General features: G+C 46.2%; 2 protein-coding genes across 4 annotated transcripts in view; one reads left to right on the forward strand and one right to left on the reverse strand.

Moving 5' to 3' along the window:
• LAMA5 (laminin subunit alpha 5) overlaps window positions 1-4,060 on the forward strand; it is a 92,724-nt gene extending 88,664 nt beyond the window's left edge. Inside the window, exons 80-81 of the mRNA XM_063459596.1 lie at window positions 462-1,336; window positions 1,917-4,060. Of these exons, the coding sequence (XP_063315666.1) occupies window positions 462-613 (152 nt within the window). The 3' untranslated portion in view covers window positions 614-1,336; window positions 1,917-4,060. The remainder of the gene's footprint in view (window positions 1-461; window positions 1,337-1,916) is intronic.
• Window positions 4,061-5,136: 1,076 nt separating this feature from the next.
• ADRM1 (ADRM1 26S proteasome ubiquitin receptor) lies at window positions 5,137-16,053 on the reverse strand. 3 transcript variants are annotated; one of them, XM_063459597.1, is made up of 11 exons: window positions 15,899-16,053; window positions 12,666-12,710; window positions 11,255-11,465; window positions 10,820-10,936; window positions 10,294-10,417; window positions 9,896-9,982; window positions 9,547-9,628; window positions 7,373-7,611; window positions 6,648-6,805; window positions 5,802-5,904; window positions 5,137-5,320 (listed from the first exon to the last, which is right to left on the reverse strand). In XM_063459597.1, the coding sequence occupies exons 3-11, from the start codon at window positions 11,462-11,464 to the stop codon at window positions 5,220-5,222; spliced, it is 1,221 nt and encodes a 406-aa protein (XP_063315667.1). In that variant the 5' UTR covers window position 11,465; window positions 12,666-12,710; window positions 15,899-16,053; the 3' UTR covers window positions 5,137-5,219. The 3 variants fall into 3 exon arrangements, with proteins under 3 accessions (XP_063315667.1, XP_063315669.1, XP_063315668.1); XM_063459599.1 differs by having other exon boundaries at window positions 7,373-7,608; window positions 15,899-16,051; XM_063459598.1 differs by having other exon boundaries at window positions 15,903-15,939.
• Between the last annotated feature and the right edge of the window lie 2,496 nt (window positions 16,054-18,549).

Below are 18,549 nucleotides of genomic sequence, written 5' to 3' on the forward strand. Positions count from 1 at the left end.
GAGGTTATGACAGGTCGTGGGGTGTTATGTTCCGTTGGGTCACAGGAGGTTATGACAGGTCGTGGGGTGTTATGTTACGTTGGGTCACAGGAGGTTATGACAGGTCGTGGGGTGTTAGGTTCCGGTGGGTCACAGGAGGTTATGACAGGTCGTGAGGTGTTATGTTACGTTGGGTCACAGGAGGTTATGACAGGTCGTGGGGTGTTATGTTACGTTAGAGCTCAGCCTGCCAGGTTTGACATTGCCCGGTCGTTTCCCAGGTTAGTAAATATAACCTTGTCTCTATTAGTACTGATCTTCTTAAAATATTTTTATATCTGTCAAGCAGTTAATGGACAAACCTTCCTGACCGCACACCCTCTGCATAAATAGCTGCCCAGTATTTCTTGGGGACAGGGAGCAGGGCTAGGAATGGAGGCTGCTGAATTGGATCTGACCCCTTTTTGTTCCTCTAACCACAGATAATCTGCGTCTGGCCCAGTCTGTGGCGTCTTCGCGTGAACATTACCACGGCTGCGTGAGGAATATTGTCATTAACAGAACTGCCATCGATGCCTCGGACTCTGGAATATTCATAGGTTCTGCGGGAACCAATGTCTGCCCAGTTCTCTGAGGGAACTTGGCAGGAAACTGAACTACCAGCATCGGGTGAGGAATTGGGGGAACATCCTGACCCCTCTGCTTCTCCAGAATTATGGGTCATTTAATGTAACCCTTTCACGCTGCACGCTTGGCCTCACGACTGTAAACACCAAGTACTTTGATTCCCCTGAAGCCTGGTTTTATAACAAATACACTACTGAATTTGTAAGGGCACAGCCACTGGAGGAATGTATATTGAGATATTACTGAAAACCCTTTAATGGTGCTTTATCTGCAGATGTTTGCCAGAGACCCTCGTAGCTCTGGCTATGAAATGGTTAACTGCTGCTTTTTGGTTTACTGTACCAGCCTGGGATGACCTGTGTTGGAGGTAATGAATAAGTTAATTAACCCTTCTAGTCTTGTAATATATTTTGTGCCATGGGCTTTGCCAGCTGGGGGCATAACATAAATGGAATAATTATATAAACCGCTAATTGAACGGTCCTCATGCCTGCCTTCATTTAATGCTGTCAGTCTGTCATAGCTGATATAGTATAGACCTCGCCCCAAAGCAAATTTAAACTGTTTCAGTGAAACACAGCAATATTTTAAAATATTAAATCTTTAAACCTATATAAAGCCTCAATTCTATAAAGCTACTTGAGCGGTGTGTGTAAAATATATATATAATTTATATTATTAAAGGGACACTCCAGGCTTCCACACACGTTAGATGCACTGTGTAGGTTAGGTTACAGTTAGTTATACTGGGTGGGTTTATATTATTAAAGGGACACTCCAGGCTCCCACACACGTTAGGGTCACTGTGTAGGTTAGGTACAGTTAGTTATACTGGGTGGGTTTATATTATTAAAGGGACACTCCAGGCTCCCACACACGTTAGATGCACTGTGTAGGTTAGGTACAGTTAGTTATACTGGATGGGTTTATATTATTAAAGGGACACTCCAGGCCCCCACACACGTTAGGTGCACTGTGTAGGTTAGGTTACAGTTAGTTATACTGGGTGGGTTTATATTATTAAAGGGACACTCCAGGCTCCCACACACGTTAGGGTCACTGTGTAGGTTAGGTACAGTTAGTTATACTGGGTGGGTTTATATTATTAAAGGGACACTCCAGGCTCCCACACACGTTAGATGCACTGTGTAGGTTAGGTACAGTTAGTTATACTGGGTGGGTTTATATTATTAAAGGGACACTCCAGGCTCCCACACACGTTAGGTGCACTGTGTAGGTTAGGTTACAGTTAGTTATACTGGGTGGGTTTATATTATTAAAGGGACACTCCAGGCTCCCACACACGTTAGGTTACAGTTAGATATATATATTTCTCTCTCTTCACAAACCTCACACATGACACAGCGATCTGTTAGCTCAGTGGGGGTTTATTAACCGATTCACAATGCAGTTTCTCTAGCTGTGTTTTGCAGGGTTTAACACATTGAGTTTTACACTGGTAAGTTGATACCATTTTGTACCAATTTAAAGATTTGTCTTTATATTGATTCCTGTTCCATTGAATTAGTTTGACGTGCCAGGTGCATATTGCTAACAGGAACAGATTTGGCACTCATGGGGTTAATTTGGCATTTGTATTTATTTTTTATATTGTGTCTTACAGTAAACACACAGCCTGTGAAAGGAAGGGGGTGCCAGTCTACTATCCCCCAGCTTGTGGAAGAGAATCATTGGTGATATCTACTCTTCCACTAGGGGGCACAGTTTTGGCACCTAAAATAGTATTTCACTGAACACTCCACACACCATAACCACTAAAATTGGCTGTTGTGTCCAGGCAGCTTTAAGACTTTAAACTGTTTTCAGAGTGGTTCCGTTTCTTCTGACAGAGAGACGGAAATTACTTTAGTTCTCCTTAGCTAAGCCATACAGTGCATTGCTAGCTCAGTGACATCAGCAATCACCTTACCCAAAGCCGTGCAGTGCTAGCTCAGTGACATCAGCAATCTATCCGCTCTCCGCACAATCACCTTACCCAAAGCCGTGCAGTGCTAGCTCAGTGACATCAGCAGCAATCTATCCGCTCTCTGCACAATCACCTTACCCAAAGCCGTGCAGTGCTAGCTCAGTGACATCAGCAATCTATCCGCTCTCCGCACAATCACCTTACCCAAAGCTGTGCAGTGCTAGCTCAGTGACTGAACATCAGCAATCTATCTGCGCTCAGCCCTGCGAACTCGCCTTAGCTAAGAGACCGCTTCCGCTGAAGCAGTGAAGGAGGTTCTGTGTCATCCAGCAGACCCTAGGGCAGGGATAGGCACCCTTCGGCACTCCAGATGCTGTGGACTACATTCCACATAATGCTCTTACACTCATGCTGGCAAAGGATCATGGGAGGTGTAGTCCAAAACATTGGGAGTGCCGAAGGTTGCCTATGCCTGCCCTAGGGCATTCCTAGTTCCAAAGCAATGCAATGTAGTGGGGTTTTTTTTCTCTCTACAAAAGGCAGTTGATTGAATTCAGACAGGAGTCATAAGCGAAATCTGCCAAAATAGTCACAACACAAATCTTCTCTGCCACATAAAGGGGCACCTCATCACAGCATTCAAACCGCTACAGAAGGCTTTGCCACAGTTTCAGCAAGTTTAAATGTAATAGCCTAATCACATGGTGTTATACACTAAACAGTGAGTGGACAGTGCTGTTACCTGGATCTTTAAATCCCACATCGCAAGAAGCAGAGAGGCTCCCCTGGTGCTACTGGTCTCCCTTCATAAGAAGTGCCTCATGCTATATAGAATATTTACAGACCGACTCCTGTTAGAACGGGGACCCAAATCCCTGATTAACCACTTTGTCCAAATAGTGGGTGAAAGCACTTTCTGGACAATGTACCTGTGAAGAGAACAGAAAATGTTTTCCTGGCTATGTTACAAGGCAGCATCTCGTATGGATATCTCCTCCCTAGCTTGAGAAAAAGGAAATTATTACACAATTATAAGGTGATATAAACACCTCCTCTCTGAGCTCCCAAGTCTGTATCTAAATAAACCCAAAAGGCAGGGAGTGTGGCGCTGACAGGTAACAGAGCCAGGAAAAGATTACGATAAGTATGTCACCAACTGTTTATTTTTCTGGCTAAACATGGCAGCATTAGTTATGGGTACTACCCAAGCACCAAAGAAGGGAGGGAAAGAAACAGGCACCTTGTATAATGCAAAAGAACATAAACTTTAATATTCACGTGAAGCCACAGAGGCCAGAACCCTTCTCCCAACCCTGGCGTTATGAGACGTGAGATCACGTTTAGATTGTTTGATAAATGTGAGGACCAAATGGCTGCTATCCTTAATTCCTCAGACACCTCCACCCTAAAAGCCCAGGAAACTGCCAATCCTCTTATAGAAACGGTGGCTCATCGTGCATGCGCGAGAGCTCTGGGGCCTTCTACATAGTTGCAGCACCCATTTTGGGAATCGCTGCAATCCCGAAATTGGATGGAAGAATGCTGCAATATCAATGATAACGGAGGATTCCCCGATGGAAAATAAAAAAAATCTAAATATGCTTATATTACAAATACACCAGTGCACGAGCCCTTTATCCAAAGATGACATCTGGAAACATCCCCTTTTAGGGCTCCTGCGGAAATCTAATCCTACGGATTATTTTTTAGCCATCAGGGAAAACCAAAACAAATGGGCCTGGAATTAGAAAAAGTTCAAAGACTGCCTCCAGAATCTCTGACGATCTCACGATCTAAGAAGGAACTGCTCAGAACCAAGAATAGCTTCCCAGACTCCCCTAACCGATTTGATAAATAAAAAGACCGGGCAGCTCAAAGGAGGTTTATATTAGCCGTTAATAGTTTTAATCATTCCGGTTTCTCAACCTGGGGAGGATCTACCAATAAGTGACGCTGCCATTTTTAGCCAGGAAATGTATTTTATTGGCGCAGGTGTGGCGATACATCTTAATTATTTGTTTTAAAGAATGTATTTAATTCTATTCCAGTCACTGTCTTCCCCTGTGCACTGACACATTTCATGTGTGTTTATATGCATGAGTAGAGATATTTATATATAGGCATCAGCCCTTGGAAATGTTTTAGAGGCAATAATTTGATTTTTAACTTGATACCATATGGTCAGGTAAACCTGTATCAATTTGATTCTTTTGTTTGTAAATTAAAACCCTAATTGCTTCTCTCAAACCTAGTGTCCAGAGGGAGATAGTAAATGAATGGGTACAGATGTCTCTAAAATAAAAACCTTTTTTTTTGTCATGCTGTGTCAGTACTTCCTGCAAATAGATATTTAACAGAACACACAAGTCCTGCTGAAGCTACTGAGAGCGGTGCTTTGTTACTCCGGACAAGGAGAACGAATGGTTTGCTACCCGGCTAATAAGAGAATCTCGGAATTCACGCAGAGGGTACTTCAAATGGAAGATCAAAATAGCTGAACCGGAAAGATTCTCTTAAGTCCGCTATACTTCCAGTTTGCCAACTCTGGCCCTAAATTCTGTCCCTTTAGTAAATAGAACCTGAGAGAATGTGAGAATGGAATCTGCCACTGAATTACATTTATTAACATTGCAAAAATAAAACAAAAACCATGACAGAGGCTTGGCAATACGGGACAAGGTGGGATTTAATCTAAGCTCATGTCTTCTTCCTCCTCTTTCTTTTCCTTCGAGTCGCGCTCTTTCTGGGAAGAACTGCTCTGCATGGCTTTTGCAAAAGCTTCAATATCTGAAATGAACAGAACAGGACTTTATAGTGAGAGGAAAACAAAACAAACCAAACCGGATCTAAAGTGCTGGAATCAGATAGAGATCAGGCAGTGCTTTGCTGGGTGTCTCCTAATCTGTCAGCAATGCCTTTACACTCACACATCCGTGCTGCCGTTTGATGGGAGAGGAATTTAAAACTTGCTGATAATTATTACTACAACGATTTAAATTTAGCCTTAAATCAGACGGCCAACAGAAATAATGTGACCTCCACATATTCTAACATGAAACCACCACACATGCAACTAAAGATCCATCATAAACTAAATGAACGGGTTTAATAACGAGACGAGATATCAGCAGAAATCTACGACAGATTATCTGCTCACAGTCTCACATCCAAAACTAGTATTAGCATTTTACTGGAAATACATTCGGCTTTATGGTGATAAGACAAAATAAGCCACGCTCGCAGATTCCTTATTAACAGGTCAACATACCTCCTTTATTGGCTGCATCGACTGCCTCCGCTGGTAGCCCAAACTGGCTCATCAATGGTCCCAGCTGGCCAGAAGCTAGCGCAGCGCTGAACATACTCAGGGCCTGTGTTCGGTGGGGAGAGAGGGATCAGGCATTGATACATTATTCGTCTGTAGTAGCTCTCCATTGGCTGACTGAGCAATGGCATATTGAAAGGTTTAAAGGAAATGCCATGTTTCACATTATAGGGGACATCAGGATTCATTAAACACATTTGACTATCCATGCACACAGGAGCAGAGCTGTGACCTCACACAGATCACACAAAGTCCCTTGGCTAAACCACATCTTCCCCCTAATCCCCTCATTAAATAACAGCCACAAACTGCATTCCCTCTGCCATGTGAGGATAACTGACCATCGTAAATTGACAGTTACTCAAGCAGAAACGCACCATGAATTCAAAGCAAGTTTTACAATTTAGGATAAAAATGGCTGAATTGAAAACCAGACTTTCCTATTTCAGCCTGTTTGTTGAATTGCTGACATGTTCATATGGTTGGTATCCAATACTATCCCGTCCTCCCCATCGGCTTCAGTTTTAGATCCTAGTTGCCATCAAGTAGCGCACAAACAGTACCAGCTTAGGCTGTTTTCTCGGTAATAGGCGAGTCTTCTGATACATTTCAGGTTTATCTCCCAGAGGCTGAAATAGTCCCAAATGTGCTCTGTACCCCTGAGTTCTGCGATCAGTCAGTATCTCTAACCTGTGATTGGAAGATGTAGTAATCTAAATCCCCCAAAATACACTGCCAGAGCCCTGCTTTAGCTACAAACATGATACCATGCACTCCAAGACCACTTACCTGCTGGAACTGAGGGGATGTGAGTGTGTTCTGAATCTCTTCTGCAGTCTGTGGCAGAGACTCCCCAGATGGCAGGTATGGCATCAATCTCTCCTGAACCTCAGCGTTAGCCAGAATAGGAGCCATGATTTCAGGAGTGAGCACAGTGGCCAAATCCACTAGGAATAAAGAGAGAGAAGGTCACACATGGCTTCCAAACTGTGCTGCTTACAGACAAGGGCTTTCACTAAGGTGAGGATGGTCCAAGTCAGGACAATTTCTCACTGCTACCAGCTTAGATATCTTAGCTTTAAATGTGAAATAAAAAAAAAAATCGAATTCTAGTGACTAACCATAAGAGCCTTTTTCTTGAAGTGAAACGAAGGGATGAAAGGAAAACAAAATACATTCCTTTAATATTTATACAGGGACCTGCCCCGAGGAACCCACTGCAAAGGGAGCATTTTTTTTACTGAATGAGAATTGCCAAGCTAATTTTAAGTGAATAACTGTTTCTATGTCCTGGATTATTTGCAGCTGCTGTACAAAGGGACAATATCACTGGCAAAACCGTGCCCAAATCATACCCTTAATCTTCAATATGTGTTTGTTGTAGGTGTTGCCCTCACGGAGTTACTAATGAAGGAGGAGCTCAGTAAGGGAGCGTTACAAAGCATTGTACTGGTTAGTTATCGTGGAGAGAAAATCCCTCACAGATCAGTTGCCTGCACAGGTCATACACGTACCTCTTTGCCCACCTTCCCCGGTGGCCGGCACATTCATTGTAGCCAAGATATTCTGAAGGTCACTCAGCTGGATGGGTTGCGTGGGGCTTGCTGCTGCGCTGGCCCCGTTGCCAGAGCTCACTGCTGGGCTAGGGGTAGCAGCAGGAACGACAGCCGGAGTGACTGGTGCTGCTGTGGCGGTCCGTGTGGAAGAGGTGGTGCTGGACGGAGTGACCGCTGCTGACTGGCTGCGAGAGCTGCTGGATATAAAGGGAAAAACAAAAACATAGGATTATCTGGTGCACTGAAAGGCCTGCTTGGAGTAAACAGAACAATATGGAATTTCAAGTCAGGATGAGAGGACGCAGCAGAATCGGAAAACCCTTTAATATGGACAAATACATTTATTATTGCTTATATTACAAATACAGCAATGCACAAGTCCTTCATCCAAATGAGACACCCTTTAGGGCTCCTGTCGAAATCTAATCACCCCCCCCCCCCCCCCCCCTCAAAAAAACAAAACACAGGTGCTCTTCCCAGGAACCCCTCTCCCTTGTGACGTGAATTTCCTATGACCAGTTCCATTTATCCATGAGAAGTGAGACCATAATCATCTGTCCTCAAATAACTAACTAATTAAACCCCTTTATTGTAGTATGTAAACCCACTCATTCCAATAAACCTCAGCTACAGTCAGTGCTTAGCCTTTAGCCTGAATTCTGCAATTCAGGGGTTTAGTGAATACAACACTTTATTAAAATAGAACTATATCAATTCACAGACAAACAAATATACAGTCTACCACAAAATAATTAATCAGATAAGATTGGACAGAAAGAATTGATACTTTACCAATAAATGTGATATTCTCCTCCTTTCCAGTTGGCATGGTGCAATGTCAACAAATGGAAATATTTGCAGAAAACCTTAAAGACATATGTGTCTTTAAGATGTTGGAAGGAAGACTTGGAGAGCTCCCAATCTCTCTATAACTAAAAGGCCAGCAAGTGCTCTTGGATAGAGGTGTGTACATGTGCTTTCAGTGTCCTCATCCCTTAACATTTTACACATAAAAGGGAGTTTATTCACTACAGACAAGGGAATTCCAAATCTCAAGACAAAACAGCCAAGCTGGAAAGCTGCGTGGCAGAAATGGTTTAATTTGGGATTTTTGCCTTTACCTTCAATACTTCTTGGTTTAGTGCATAAACCCAACATTTTGATGTCCACACTTGTGTGTACGTGCATGCCAATCCATGAAACAAAGATGGAATGGTAATTCTAAACACATACTTCTTTCCAACCACAAGATGGCAGTGCTCAATCATTAACTGGGGTTCAAACTAGTAATAGTCTGATCAATAACCAATATCTATTTATAACATCATATAGAACTGGGGGTTGGCGGCAGTGGGAAAATGTGTATATCTGGATGCAGTGTCCTGATGTAAAGCTGCAGGATATGCTTGGGATTTATTGCCAAACAGCAGCATCTACAATGAACTGCTTTTATAACGGGTAAAACAACTCCTGTCACACTGTATATCATGTATATGTAATAAAACAAGAATGAGAATTACTGCATTTACCTACATAACCACCATACCCCTCCCTGCTGTACCGCTCCTTAGATCAGAAACTCCACAATAGATTTTCATTCCCTATAAATCTCTCCATCATATTACAGCTCTCTCACTGCCCCGCCAGAATGTTTTCATACACTGCAGCGTGCACGTCATCCTGCTTCAATCACCATCTGTTGTTGCCACCTTGCCAATGTGTTTACCCCTTTGATCAGACTACAGAATTTATTTTCACCCCCTTATCTCCCAGGGTGTGCTGTGGGGCCGGACCAGCTATCTCACTACGCAAACCGGTGGCTTCACTAGCATCAAATGGGCAGGTCTGCAGCCAGGCCACCTGCATTTTCTAGGGGATGTGACAGTAGGGCATGTATATTTAAGAGTGGTTGCTGCTCCCTTTTTGTCCCATATTAGACTGCTGTGGTCATTGGCCTTCTCACAAATCTTGATAAAACATACAGGTTATCCTTACTTATTTACTCATCAACAGTAAGGCCTTATATCAAACCAAGTTTTATGTTTTACAGAAAAAGAATTGAACACCAATTTAACATAAATGAAACAAATAATATGAATGACAAACTGACAGTTTCATCAGACAGTACTCACCTAGAGGATGAGCTGCTTGTTGTGGGGCCCCCACTCCCCAGTAAACTGGCCAATCCAGGTCCAGTCAGGGCTCCCAGGCCTCCTGTGAGACACAAGACAGATTATCCCACAGCTTCCAAACTGGAAGTCTCATACTACTCAAAACCAGTCTGTCTTGGCACAGGAAGGCTGAGGGTCATGGGAGTTGTAACTACAGAGCTACTTGTTTACATAAACACACAAGGTTTATATACAAAGAACACCTTAATTGAATGACACTAGTTTATAGTAAATGTTTTTTAAGGCAGCAATCCCAGTACAGGATGATGGATCTATGGGCTGTTTCAGCCAATGGTAAAATATACTTTACCTAGTCCCCCAAGGCCTGTGGGTCCAATCAGCTGCATCAGTTGGTTGTGGCTCATGTTTCCCAGGAGGCTCTGCAATCCACCTTCTCCTACAAACCACAAAATACAGATAGAAAATAAGCTGGGCATAAACAGAGCATGGCAGTGCCCACACCATAGCACCTGCTATACAAAGTGGCATACTGAATGCTTGCCATGAATACAAGATAGATCAGCGGTGCCCAAGAGGTAGATACCCAGAAGTTGTGAGAAGTACAACTCCCATGAAGCTTTGCATGCCTTTAGAATGACAAAGCATCATGGAAGCTGTAGTTTAAAAACATCTGGGGAACTACCCTCTTGGGAACCTCTGAGATAGACAATTGGTGATAATATCTGCTGACAAATGTCAGGCACTCACCTCCGAGAGCAGAAAGCTCATGACCTCCACTGCCACTTCCCCCTAGAGCACCGGGCATCGGAGGGTTATTCAGGTACTCATTTACCTTGCGGCAATTCTCCTCATCCTTATCGGTCTTTGGTTCCTGTGTACAGAAAACAAGGGAAAACCATTTTAACTTCCTCCTTAAACACGGACACTAGGGATAGAAGTTATGGGAGTTCAGATTCTTTGAGGCAAATACCTCCTAACCCACGTCTCAGTTCTAGTACTGATGCTGCACACTAACAGACCAATATTAGTGCCACTAAAACAATGCCTGGCATTTTATACTTGTGGTTTTAATGTTTAATGCATGTGCGAGGGGAAAAAAAAAGTCAGTACCCAGACAAGGCAACCAACTGGCAAACCCCACTCATTAAGTTAATTAACGTCAACAGAGAATTTGACTAAACGGTGGCAAACAGACTTAACTTCTTGCAATGAAACCTTCTGAGAAATGACCCCGCACCAAGCAGGAATCATAAAATAATTCCATCTAACTGACCTGCATCCAGAAAAACAGTCTCTTGGATCCAGCCTTGAATTTCAACACAAACACGCGTCCAGTGGTGCACTGTGTCACTCTCTTAAACTCGCAGTCATCTGGGAATATGATCAGGTCCTGCAAGAGAAGGCGGCAAAGCTTTATAAAATGTCGATACGGGAGCTCGATAAGTGAAACAGAGAACAGATATTGGCTGCACAGAATGAGGACAAGTATAATACAATGTGAGCTCACAGGCTGTGCACAGTAAGAAGCTTTTAAAAACACCTTTCTCCATTTACAGCTCAAGACTCAGAAACAAGCATAACAGCAGTTTAATTGGTCGGGTTGAAAGACATTTTAAAGCCTTTTTTACGACAGAAAGTGACTTTTGACTGCAAGTCTCAAGCTGGAGTCCCTTGCCCAATAGAACAATTCTAGCAGTACGTGACTTACATCATCCACGTTTCCAGAAGTTCTGTCTTTCCAGCAGAAGTGAATAAGGGAGTCATCCGTTTGCTGAATGTAGACAAGGCCCTTCCGTTTGTCCGGTGTCACAGTGCTACCCTTTAAGGACATCTTACCAGCTCGGAATTCCACCAAGTACTTGCTGGTAGACCCCCTGGAGCCTGGTACAAGGCTGGGGAATAGCGCTCCAGATGACATTCTACGGGGAGGGGGGAGAATAATAATAAAAAGTTAGATGAAATACAAATAGAGCAAGAATAAAACAAACTTAGATGGAGGGCCTTAAATTCACAGGGATTATCATTGATAAAAGATAAATCTGTTCGCAATCAGAACGGCGGCTCCCAAGTCTAATTAAGCGGTGGTCATTAACCGGGATCGGCTAATTTCGTACCACATTAAGCAAGCTGAAAATCTTTTTTCCAATTTCGTAAATAATCTCTCAAGTTTACATTGTGATACCAGTCCAGTATTTAGACAGTTCCACATTCTGATCCACTGGCGATACTGACGAAGGACCACCAGCACCTTCAGGACTGGGAGTCACCAGCTCAGAAAAAGCTTCACCAATTGGTGAGACATGTTTGATTCTACCATAATTAAAGTAATAATACACTTTGCCTGAATACAGGTTTGGCAGGATGGAGTGAATACCTACAATATCAAATCGAGATGAGATAAACGTGCAGTTCAAATATATCCAGGCGGCAGCCAGCTAATCTATGTATAGACTTATATAGTGCAATAATAAAACAAACTGTGCAAGGTAACAGAATGAAAGTCTAACATGGTCCCATCACGGTGATGCCAATACACTGCAGCAAACCGGGAAATCATCATCTTGTGTATTGGCACCCTGGCAACATACCTTTCCTAAAACTAAAAACTTATCTTGGAGGGAATATAATCCTGAATGAATCATTTCTGCTTGTGACTGAAGAAACAATGTCACATAGTACCAGGCTGTGCCGCTCTCCGAGACATGGCTCATTTCACAAAGAAGGGGTGTCAGACGGAGCAGAATAGTTTTGTGATCGCAGAATGAGTTTAGTAAAATTATTACCGGTAATAAGAATGTACCAAGACACAGGCAACCTCATTGCAACGCTGACTGTGTCCACTACTACTGCTAGCAATGTGTGGTTGTGTCCTGGGGCTGGACCTCTCACTAATGCCTGGAAAGACCACATTGGCTCCTAAATTCTAAAAAAAACATTTCTCTCTTTATCCATGAAACCTTAAAAGGTACACTATATAGTCACCAGAACAACTACAGCTTAATGTCGTTGTTATGTTGTCTATAGCCTGTCAAGCCTAACCGCTAATCAATATGAAGCACGATCCAGGGAATTACAGCAAGCTAATCAATGATTATTATTGATAAAGGGAGAAGCATTACCTTTGTAAAGGGTGTTCTTTAGCGTCTGCTTTTCAAAGTATAGAGCTGCAACACAAAACAGAGGATTATTATTACTGTGGTAGAAAGAACGAGGGTGAATAAAATTACCAGCATGTCGCCAACGTGTGAAACGCACAGTACTGCGCCATATACCATTACCTGATAATCAGAAAATATTTATTAAATCAAATTCTAAACAATATAATATAGTCCCAACCTTCTCCATTATACAGCGCGGAGCTTAACATTCTCTAGATTAATAATCACAATATATTAATTAGAGGGAGCAATTCATGTACAGCGCTACACAATCTGATGGCGCTATATAAATAATAAATTATGGGGAACTAATTAATGTATTAAGCAATGAATCTGTCTCTGGGGGTAAAATACAGAATATAAAACATTAAAGGGACACTATAGTCACCTGAACAACTTTAGCTTAATGAAGCAGTTTTGGTGTATAGAACATGTCCCTGCAGCCTCACTGCTCAATCCTCTGCCATTTAGGAGTTAAATCCCTTTGTTTATGAACCCTAGTCACACCTCCCTGCATGTGACTTGCACAGCCTTCCATAAACACTTCCTGTAAAGAGAGCCCTATTTAGGCTTTCTTTATCGCAAGTTCTGTTTAATTAAGATCTTCTTATCCCCTGCTATGTTAATAGCTTACTAGACCCTGCAAGAGCCTCCTGTATGTGATTAAAGTTCAATTTAGCGATTGAGATACAATTATTTAAGGTAAATTACATCTGTTTAAAAGTGAAACCAGTTTTTTTTCATAGCCAGGGGAGGTGTAGCTAGGGCTGCATAAACATAAACAAAGTGATTTAACTCCTAAATGACAGTGAATTGAGCAGTGAAATTGCAGGAGAATGATCTATACACTAAAACTGCTTTATTTAGCTAAAGTAATTTAGTTGACTAAAGTGTTCCTTTAACAGTGATAGATCTCCAATGGAAAACATTCAATGGGGGTGGGGGGCTGTGGTTTGGCTCCCGGGGCCCCTGGTTTTAGCTCTGGCCCCCTAACTGCAGTCTCTGGCTATGGCCTCCTTGTTGTAAATCCTGGTTTGGCTCCTCTGGCTGGGGTCCCTGGTTATAGCTGGGTTCCCTGGTTATAGCTGGGTTCCCTGGTTATAGCTGGGGCCCCTGGTTATAGCTGGGGCCCCTGGTTATAGCTGGGGCCCCTGGTTATAGCTCTGGCCCCCTAACTGCAGTCTCTGGCTATGGCCTCCTTGTTGTAAATCCTGGTTTGGCTCCCATGGCTGGGGTCCCTGGTTATGGCTGGGGTCCCTGGTTATGGCTGGGGTCCCTGGTTATGGCTGGGGTCCCTGGTTATGGCTGGGGTCCCTGGTTATGGCTGGGGTCCCTGGTTATGGCTGGGGTCCCTGGTTATGGCTGGGGTCCCTGGTTATGGCTGGGGTCCCTGGTTATGGCTGGGGTCCCTGGTTATGGCTGGGGTCCCTGGTTATGGCTGGGGTCCCTGGTTATGGCTGGGGTCCCTGGTTATGGCTGGGGTCCCTGGTTATGGCTGGGGTCCCTGGTTATGGCTGGGGTCCCTGGTTATGGCTGGGGTCCCTGGTTATGGCTGGGGTCCCTGGTTATGGCTGGGGTCCCTGGTTATGGCTGGGGTCCCTGGTTATGGCTGGGGTCCCTGGTTATGGCTGGGGTCCCTGGTTATGGCTGGGGTCCCTGGTTATGGCTGGGGTCCCTGGTTATGGCTGGGGTCCCTGGTTATGGCTGGGGTCCCTGGTTATGGCTGGGGTCCCTGGTTATGGCTGGGGTCCCTGGTTATGGCTGGGGTCCCTGGTTATGGCTGGGGTCCCTGGTTATGGCTGGGGTCCCTGGTTATGGCTGGGGTCCCTGGTTATGGCTGGGGTCCCTGGTTATGGCTGGGGTCCCTGGTTATGGCTGGGGTCCCTGGTTATGGCTGGGGTCCCTGGTTATGGCTGGGGTCCCTGGTTATGGCTGGGGTCCCTGGTTATGGCTGGGGTCCCTGGTTATGGCTGGGGTCCCTGGTTATGGCTGGGGTCCCTGGTTATGGCTGGGGTCCCTGGTTATGGCTGGGGTCCCTGGTTATGGCTGGGGTCCCTGGTTATGGCTGGGGCCCCTGGTTATGGCTGGGGCCCCTGGTTATGGCTGGGGCCCCTGGTTATAGCTGGGGCCCCTGGTTATAGCTGGGGCCCCTGGTTATAGCTGGGGCCCCTGGTTATAGTTGGGGCCCCTGGTTATAGCTCTGGCCCCCTAACTGCAGTCTCTGGCTATGGCCTCATTGTTGTAAATCCTGGTTTGGCTCCCATGGCTGGGGTCCCTGGTTATGGCTGGGGTCCCTGGTTATAGCTGGGGTCCCTGGTTATAGCTGGGGTCCCTGGTTATAGCTGGGGCCCCTGGTTATAGCTGGGGCCCCTGGTTATAGCTGGGGCCCCTGGTTATAGCTGGGGCCCCTGGTTATAGCTGGGGCCCCTGGTTATAGCTGGGGCCCCCTAACTGCAGTCTCTGGCTATGGCCTCCTTGTTGTAAATCCTGGTTTGGCTCCCATGGCTGGGGTCCCTGGTTATGGCTGGGGTCCCTGGTTATAGCTGGGGTCCCTGGTTATAGCTGGGGTCCCTGGTTATAGCTGGGGCCCCTGGTTATAGCTGGGGCCCCTGGTTATAGCTGGGGCCCCTGGTTATAGCTGGGGCCCCTGGTTATAGCTGGGGCCCCTGGTTATAGCTGGGGCCCCTGGTTATAGCTGGGGCCCCTGGTTATAGCTGGGGCCCCTGGTTATAGCTGGGGCCCCTGGTTATAGCTGGGGCCCCTGGTTATAGCTGGGGCCCCTGGTTATAGCTGGGGCCCCCTAACTGCAGTCTCTGGCTATGGCCTCCTTGTTGTAAATCCTGGTTTGGCTCCTCTGGCTGGGGTCCCTGGTTATGGCTGAGGTCCCTGGTTATAGCTGGGGCCCCTGGTTATGGCTGGGGTCCCTGGTTATGGCTGGGGTCCCTGGTTATGGCTGGGGTCCCTGGTTATGGCTGGGGCCCCTGGTTATAGCTGGGGCCCCTGGTTATAGCTGGGGCCCCTGGTTATAGCTGGGGTCCCTGGTTTGCGCTTCTGGCAGGGGGTCTAGCTGTGGCCCCTGGCTGGGATGTGGCCCCTGGTTTTAGCTGGGATCCCTGGTTCTGGCTCCTGGCAGGGGGGTTGGCTCCCCGGGGCCCCTGGCTGTTGTTTGGGGCCCCGGAGTGGCCCCTGGTTACCTGCCTCGCTCCGGTCTCCGCTCTCACTCAGGATGCTCTCACTGCCAGGCCGCAACGACTGCCCCCGCCCTGCGCTGTGATTGGTTCCCGGAGGGGAACCCGGCACCTGATTGGCGGATACACCTGTCAATCATCAGAGACTGAGCGAGTTAGACTGCAACTGTCAGGTTACTGTGAGAGCGCAGCACAGGCTGCTGTGTCACTATGGGGGAGGGGCTGGGGGTAAACAGAGAGAGAGAGGGGGGGAAGGGCTGGGGGTAAACAGAGAGGGGGTAGGCGTCTGGGGGTAAACAGAGAGAGAGAGAGAGGGGGCTGGGGGTAAACAGAGAGGGGGGCGAGGGGCTGGGGGTAAACAGAGAGGGGGAGGGTCTGGGGCTAAACAGAGAGAGGGGGGAGGGGCTGGGGGTAAACAGAGAGAGAGGGGGGGCTGGGGGTAAACAGAGAGGGGGAGGGGCTGGGGACAAACAGAGAGAGAGGGGGGTCTGGGGGTAAACAGAGAGAGGGGGGGACTGGGGGTAAACAGAGAAAGAGGGGGCTGGGGGTAAACAGAGAGAGAGAGAGAGAGAGGGGGCTGGGGGTAAACAGAGAGGGGGGCGAGGGGCTGGGGGTAAACAGAGAGGGGGAGGGTCTGGGGCTAAACAGAGAGAGGGGGGAGGGGCTGGGGGTAAACAGAGAGAGGGGGGGCTGGGGGTAAACAGAGAGGGGGAGGGGCTGGGGACAAACAGATAGAGAGGGGGGTCTGGGGGTAAACAGAGAGAGAGAGGGGGGGACTGGGGGTAAACAGAGAAAGAGGGGGCTGGGGCTAAACAGAGAGAGGGGGGAGGGGCTGGGGGTAAACAGAGAGAGAGGGGGGGCTGGGGGTAAACAGAGAGGGGGAGGGGCTGGGGACAAACAGAGAGAGAGGGGGGTCTGGGGGTAAACAGAGAGAGAGGGGGGGGACTGGGGGTAAACAGAGAAAGAGGGGGCTGGGGGTAAACAGAGAGAGAGAGGGGGGCTGGGGGTAAACAGAGAGAGGAGGGCTGGAGGTAAACAGAGAGAGAGAGGGAGGGGCTGGGGGTAAGAGAGAGAGGGGGCTAGTGGCTGGGGGTAAACAGAGAGGGGGAGGGGCTAGGGTAAATAGAGAAAGGGGCTGGGGGTAAACAGAGAGAGAGGGGTAAATAGAGAGAGGGGGTAAATAGAGAGAGAGGGGGGTCTGGGGGTAAACAGAGAGAGAGAGGGGGGACTGGGGGTAAACAGAGAAAGAGGGGCTGGGGGTAAACAGAGAGAGAGAGGGGGGACTGGGGGTAAACAGAGAGAGAGGAGGGCTGGAGGTAAACAGAGAGAGAGAGGGAGGGGCTGGGGGTAAGAGAGAGAGGGGGCTAGTGGCTGGGGGTAAACAGAGAGGGGGAGGGGCTAGGGTAAATAGAGAAAGGGGCTGGGGGTAAACAGAGAGAGGGGTAAAGAGAGAGAGGGGGTAAATATATATATAGAGAGGGAGGGGGTAAATAAGAGAATGGGGGGAAATAGAGAGAGGGAGGGGGGTAAATATATATAGAGAGAGGGGGTAAATAGAGAGAGAGGAGGGGTAAATAGAGAGAAAGAGGGGGGTAAATACATACAGAGAGGGGTAAATAGAGAGGGGGGTAAATATATATAGAGAGAGGGAGTAAATAGAGAGAGAGGGGTAAATAGAGAGAGAGAGAGGGTAAATAGAGAGAGAAAGAGGGTAAATAGATAGAGGGGGTAAACGGAGAGAGGGGGTAAATAGAGAGAGAGGGGGTAAACAGAGAGAGAGGTAAATAAAGAGAGAGGGGTAAACAGAGAGAGTGGGTAAATAAAGAGAGAGGGGGTAAATAAAGAGAGAGGGGTAAATAAAGAGAGAGGGGTAAATAAAGAGAGAGGGGGTAAATAGAGAGAGGGGTAAATATAGAATGAGAGAGGGGTAAATAGAGAGAGAGAGGGGTAAACAGATAAAGAGAGAGGGGTAAACAGATAAAGAGAGAGGGGTAAATAGAGCGGGGCAGAGAGAGATGGAGGTAAACATACACAAAGAGAGAGAGTGGGGGGTAGAGGGGGGGCAGAGAGAGAGGAGGTAAACAGACAGAGAGAGGGGGCAAACAGACAGAAAGAGGATAAACAGAGAGAGAGGAACTGGCATACAGGCAGGGATGCAGAGTACCGGTAGATATATATTATTTATTGTTCCAGCACTACAAGAGAATGGTTTTTGCACATACAGTAGACACACATTTACAATATAGACCTGTATGTATTATATTGTGAACATTACGCCAGCTTTAGTGGTTATAATCTTTTTATAATGATAGGAGGCGAGTAGGGAACGGAGGGGAAATACCAGTCTGATGTCATTATTAAAATTAACATTATAGTCCACTAAATCTGGTGTAATCTCATTTTTCTTCAACCTATTGTTCCTGTAAGTTTTCTTGTAACTGTCCTATTTATAGTTTAATCCCCCTTCTAATAACATTCTAAAGCGCTACGGAATCTGTTGGCGCTATATAAATGGCGATAATAATAATACTACAGGAGGCTCCATATTTTTCATTATTAACGCTGAGAAAGAAAGGCAAAGCAAGAGTGAGAAGGGCATAAAATGCAAAGCCTCCTGTCACGTAGTAAAATTAACCTATAACGCGCAAATCCCATAT

Source organism: Pelobates fuscus, chromosome 6 (assembly GCF_036172605.1).
Source record: "Pelobates fuscus isolate aPelFus1 chromosome 6, aPelFus1.pri, whole genome shotgun sequence".
In the NCBI taxonomy this organism is placed as follows: Eukaryota; Metazoa; Chordata; class Amphibia; order Anura; family Pelobatidae; genus Pelobates; species Pelobates fuscus.

What these genes read in the sequence shown, in the direction of transcription:
- ADRM1 (XM_063459597.1), bottom strand. Translation starts at nt 11,464, where the DNA reads ATGTCATCTGGAGCGCTATTCCCCAGCCTTGTACCAGGCTCCAGGGGG. An exon ending in CTTCTGGAAACGTGGATGAT is followed by an intron (nt 10,937 to 11,254) that starts GTAAGTCACGTA and finishes CTTCTCTTGCAG; the next exon opens with GACCTGATCATATTCCCAGA. An exon ending in CACAGGCCTTGGGGGACTAG is followed by an intron (nt 9,629 to 9,895) that starts GTAAAGTATATT and finishes TGTGTCTCACAG; the next exon opens with GAGGCCTGGGAGCCCTGACT.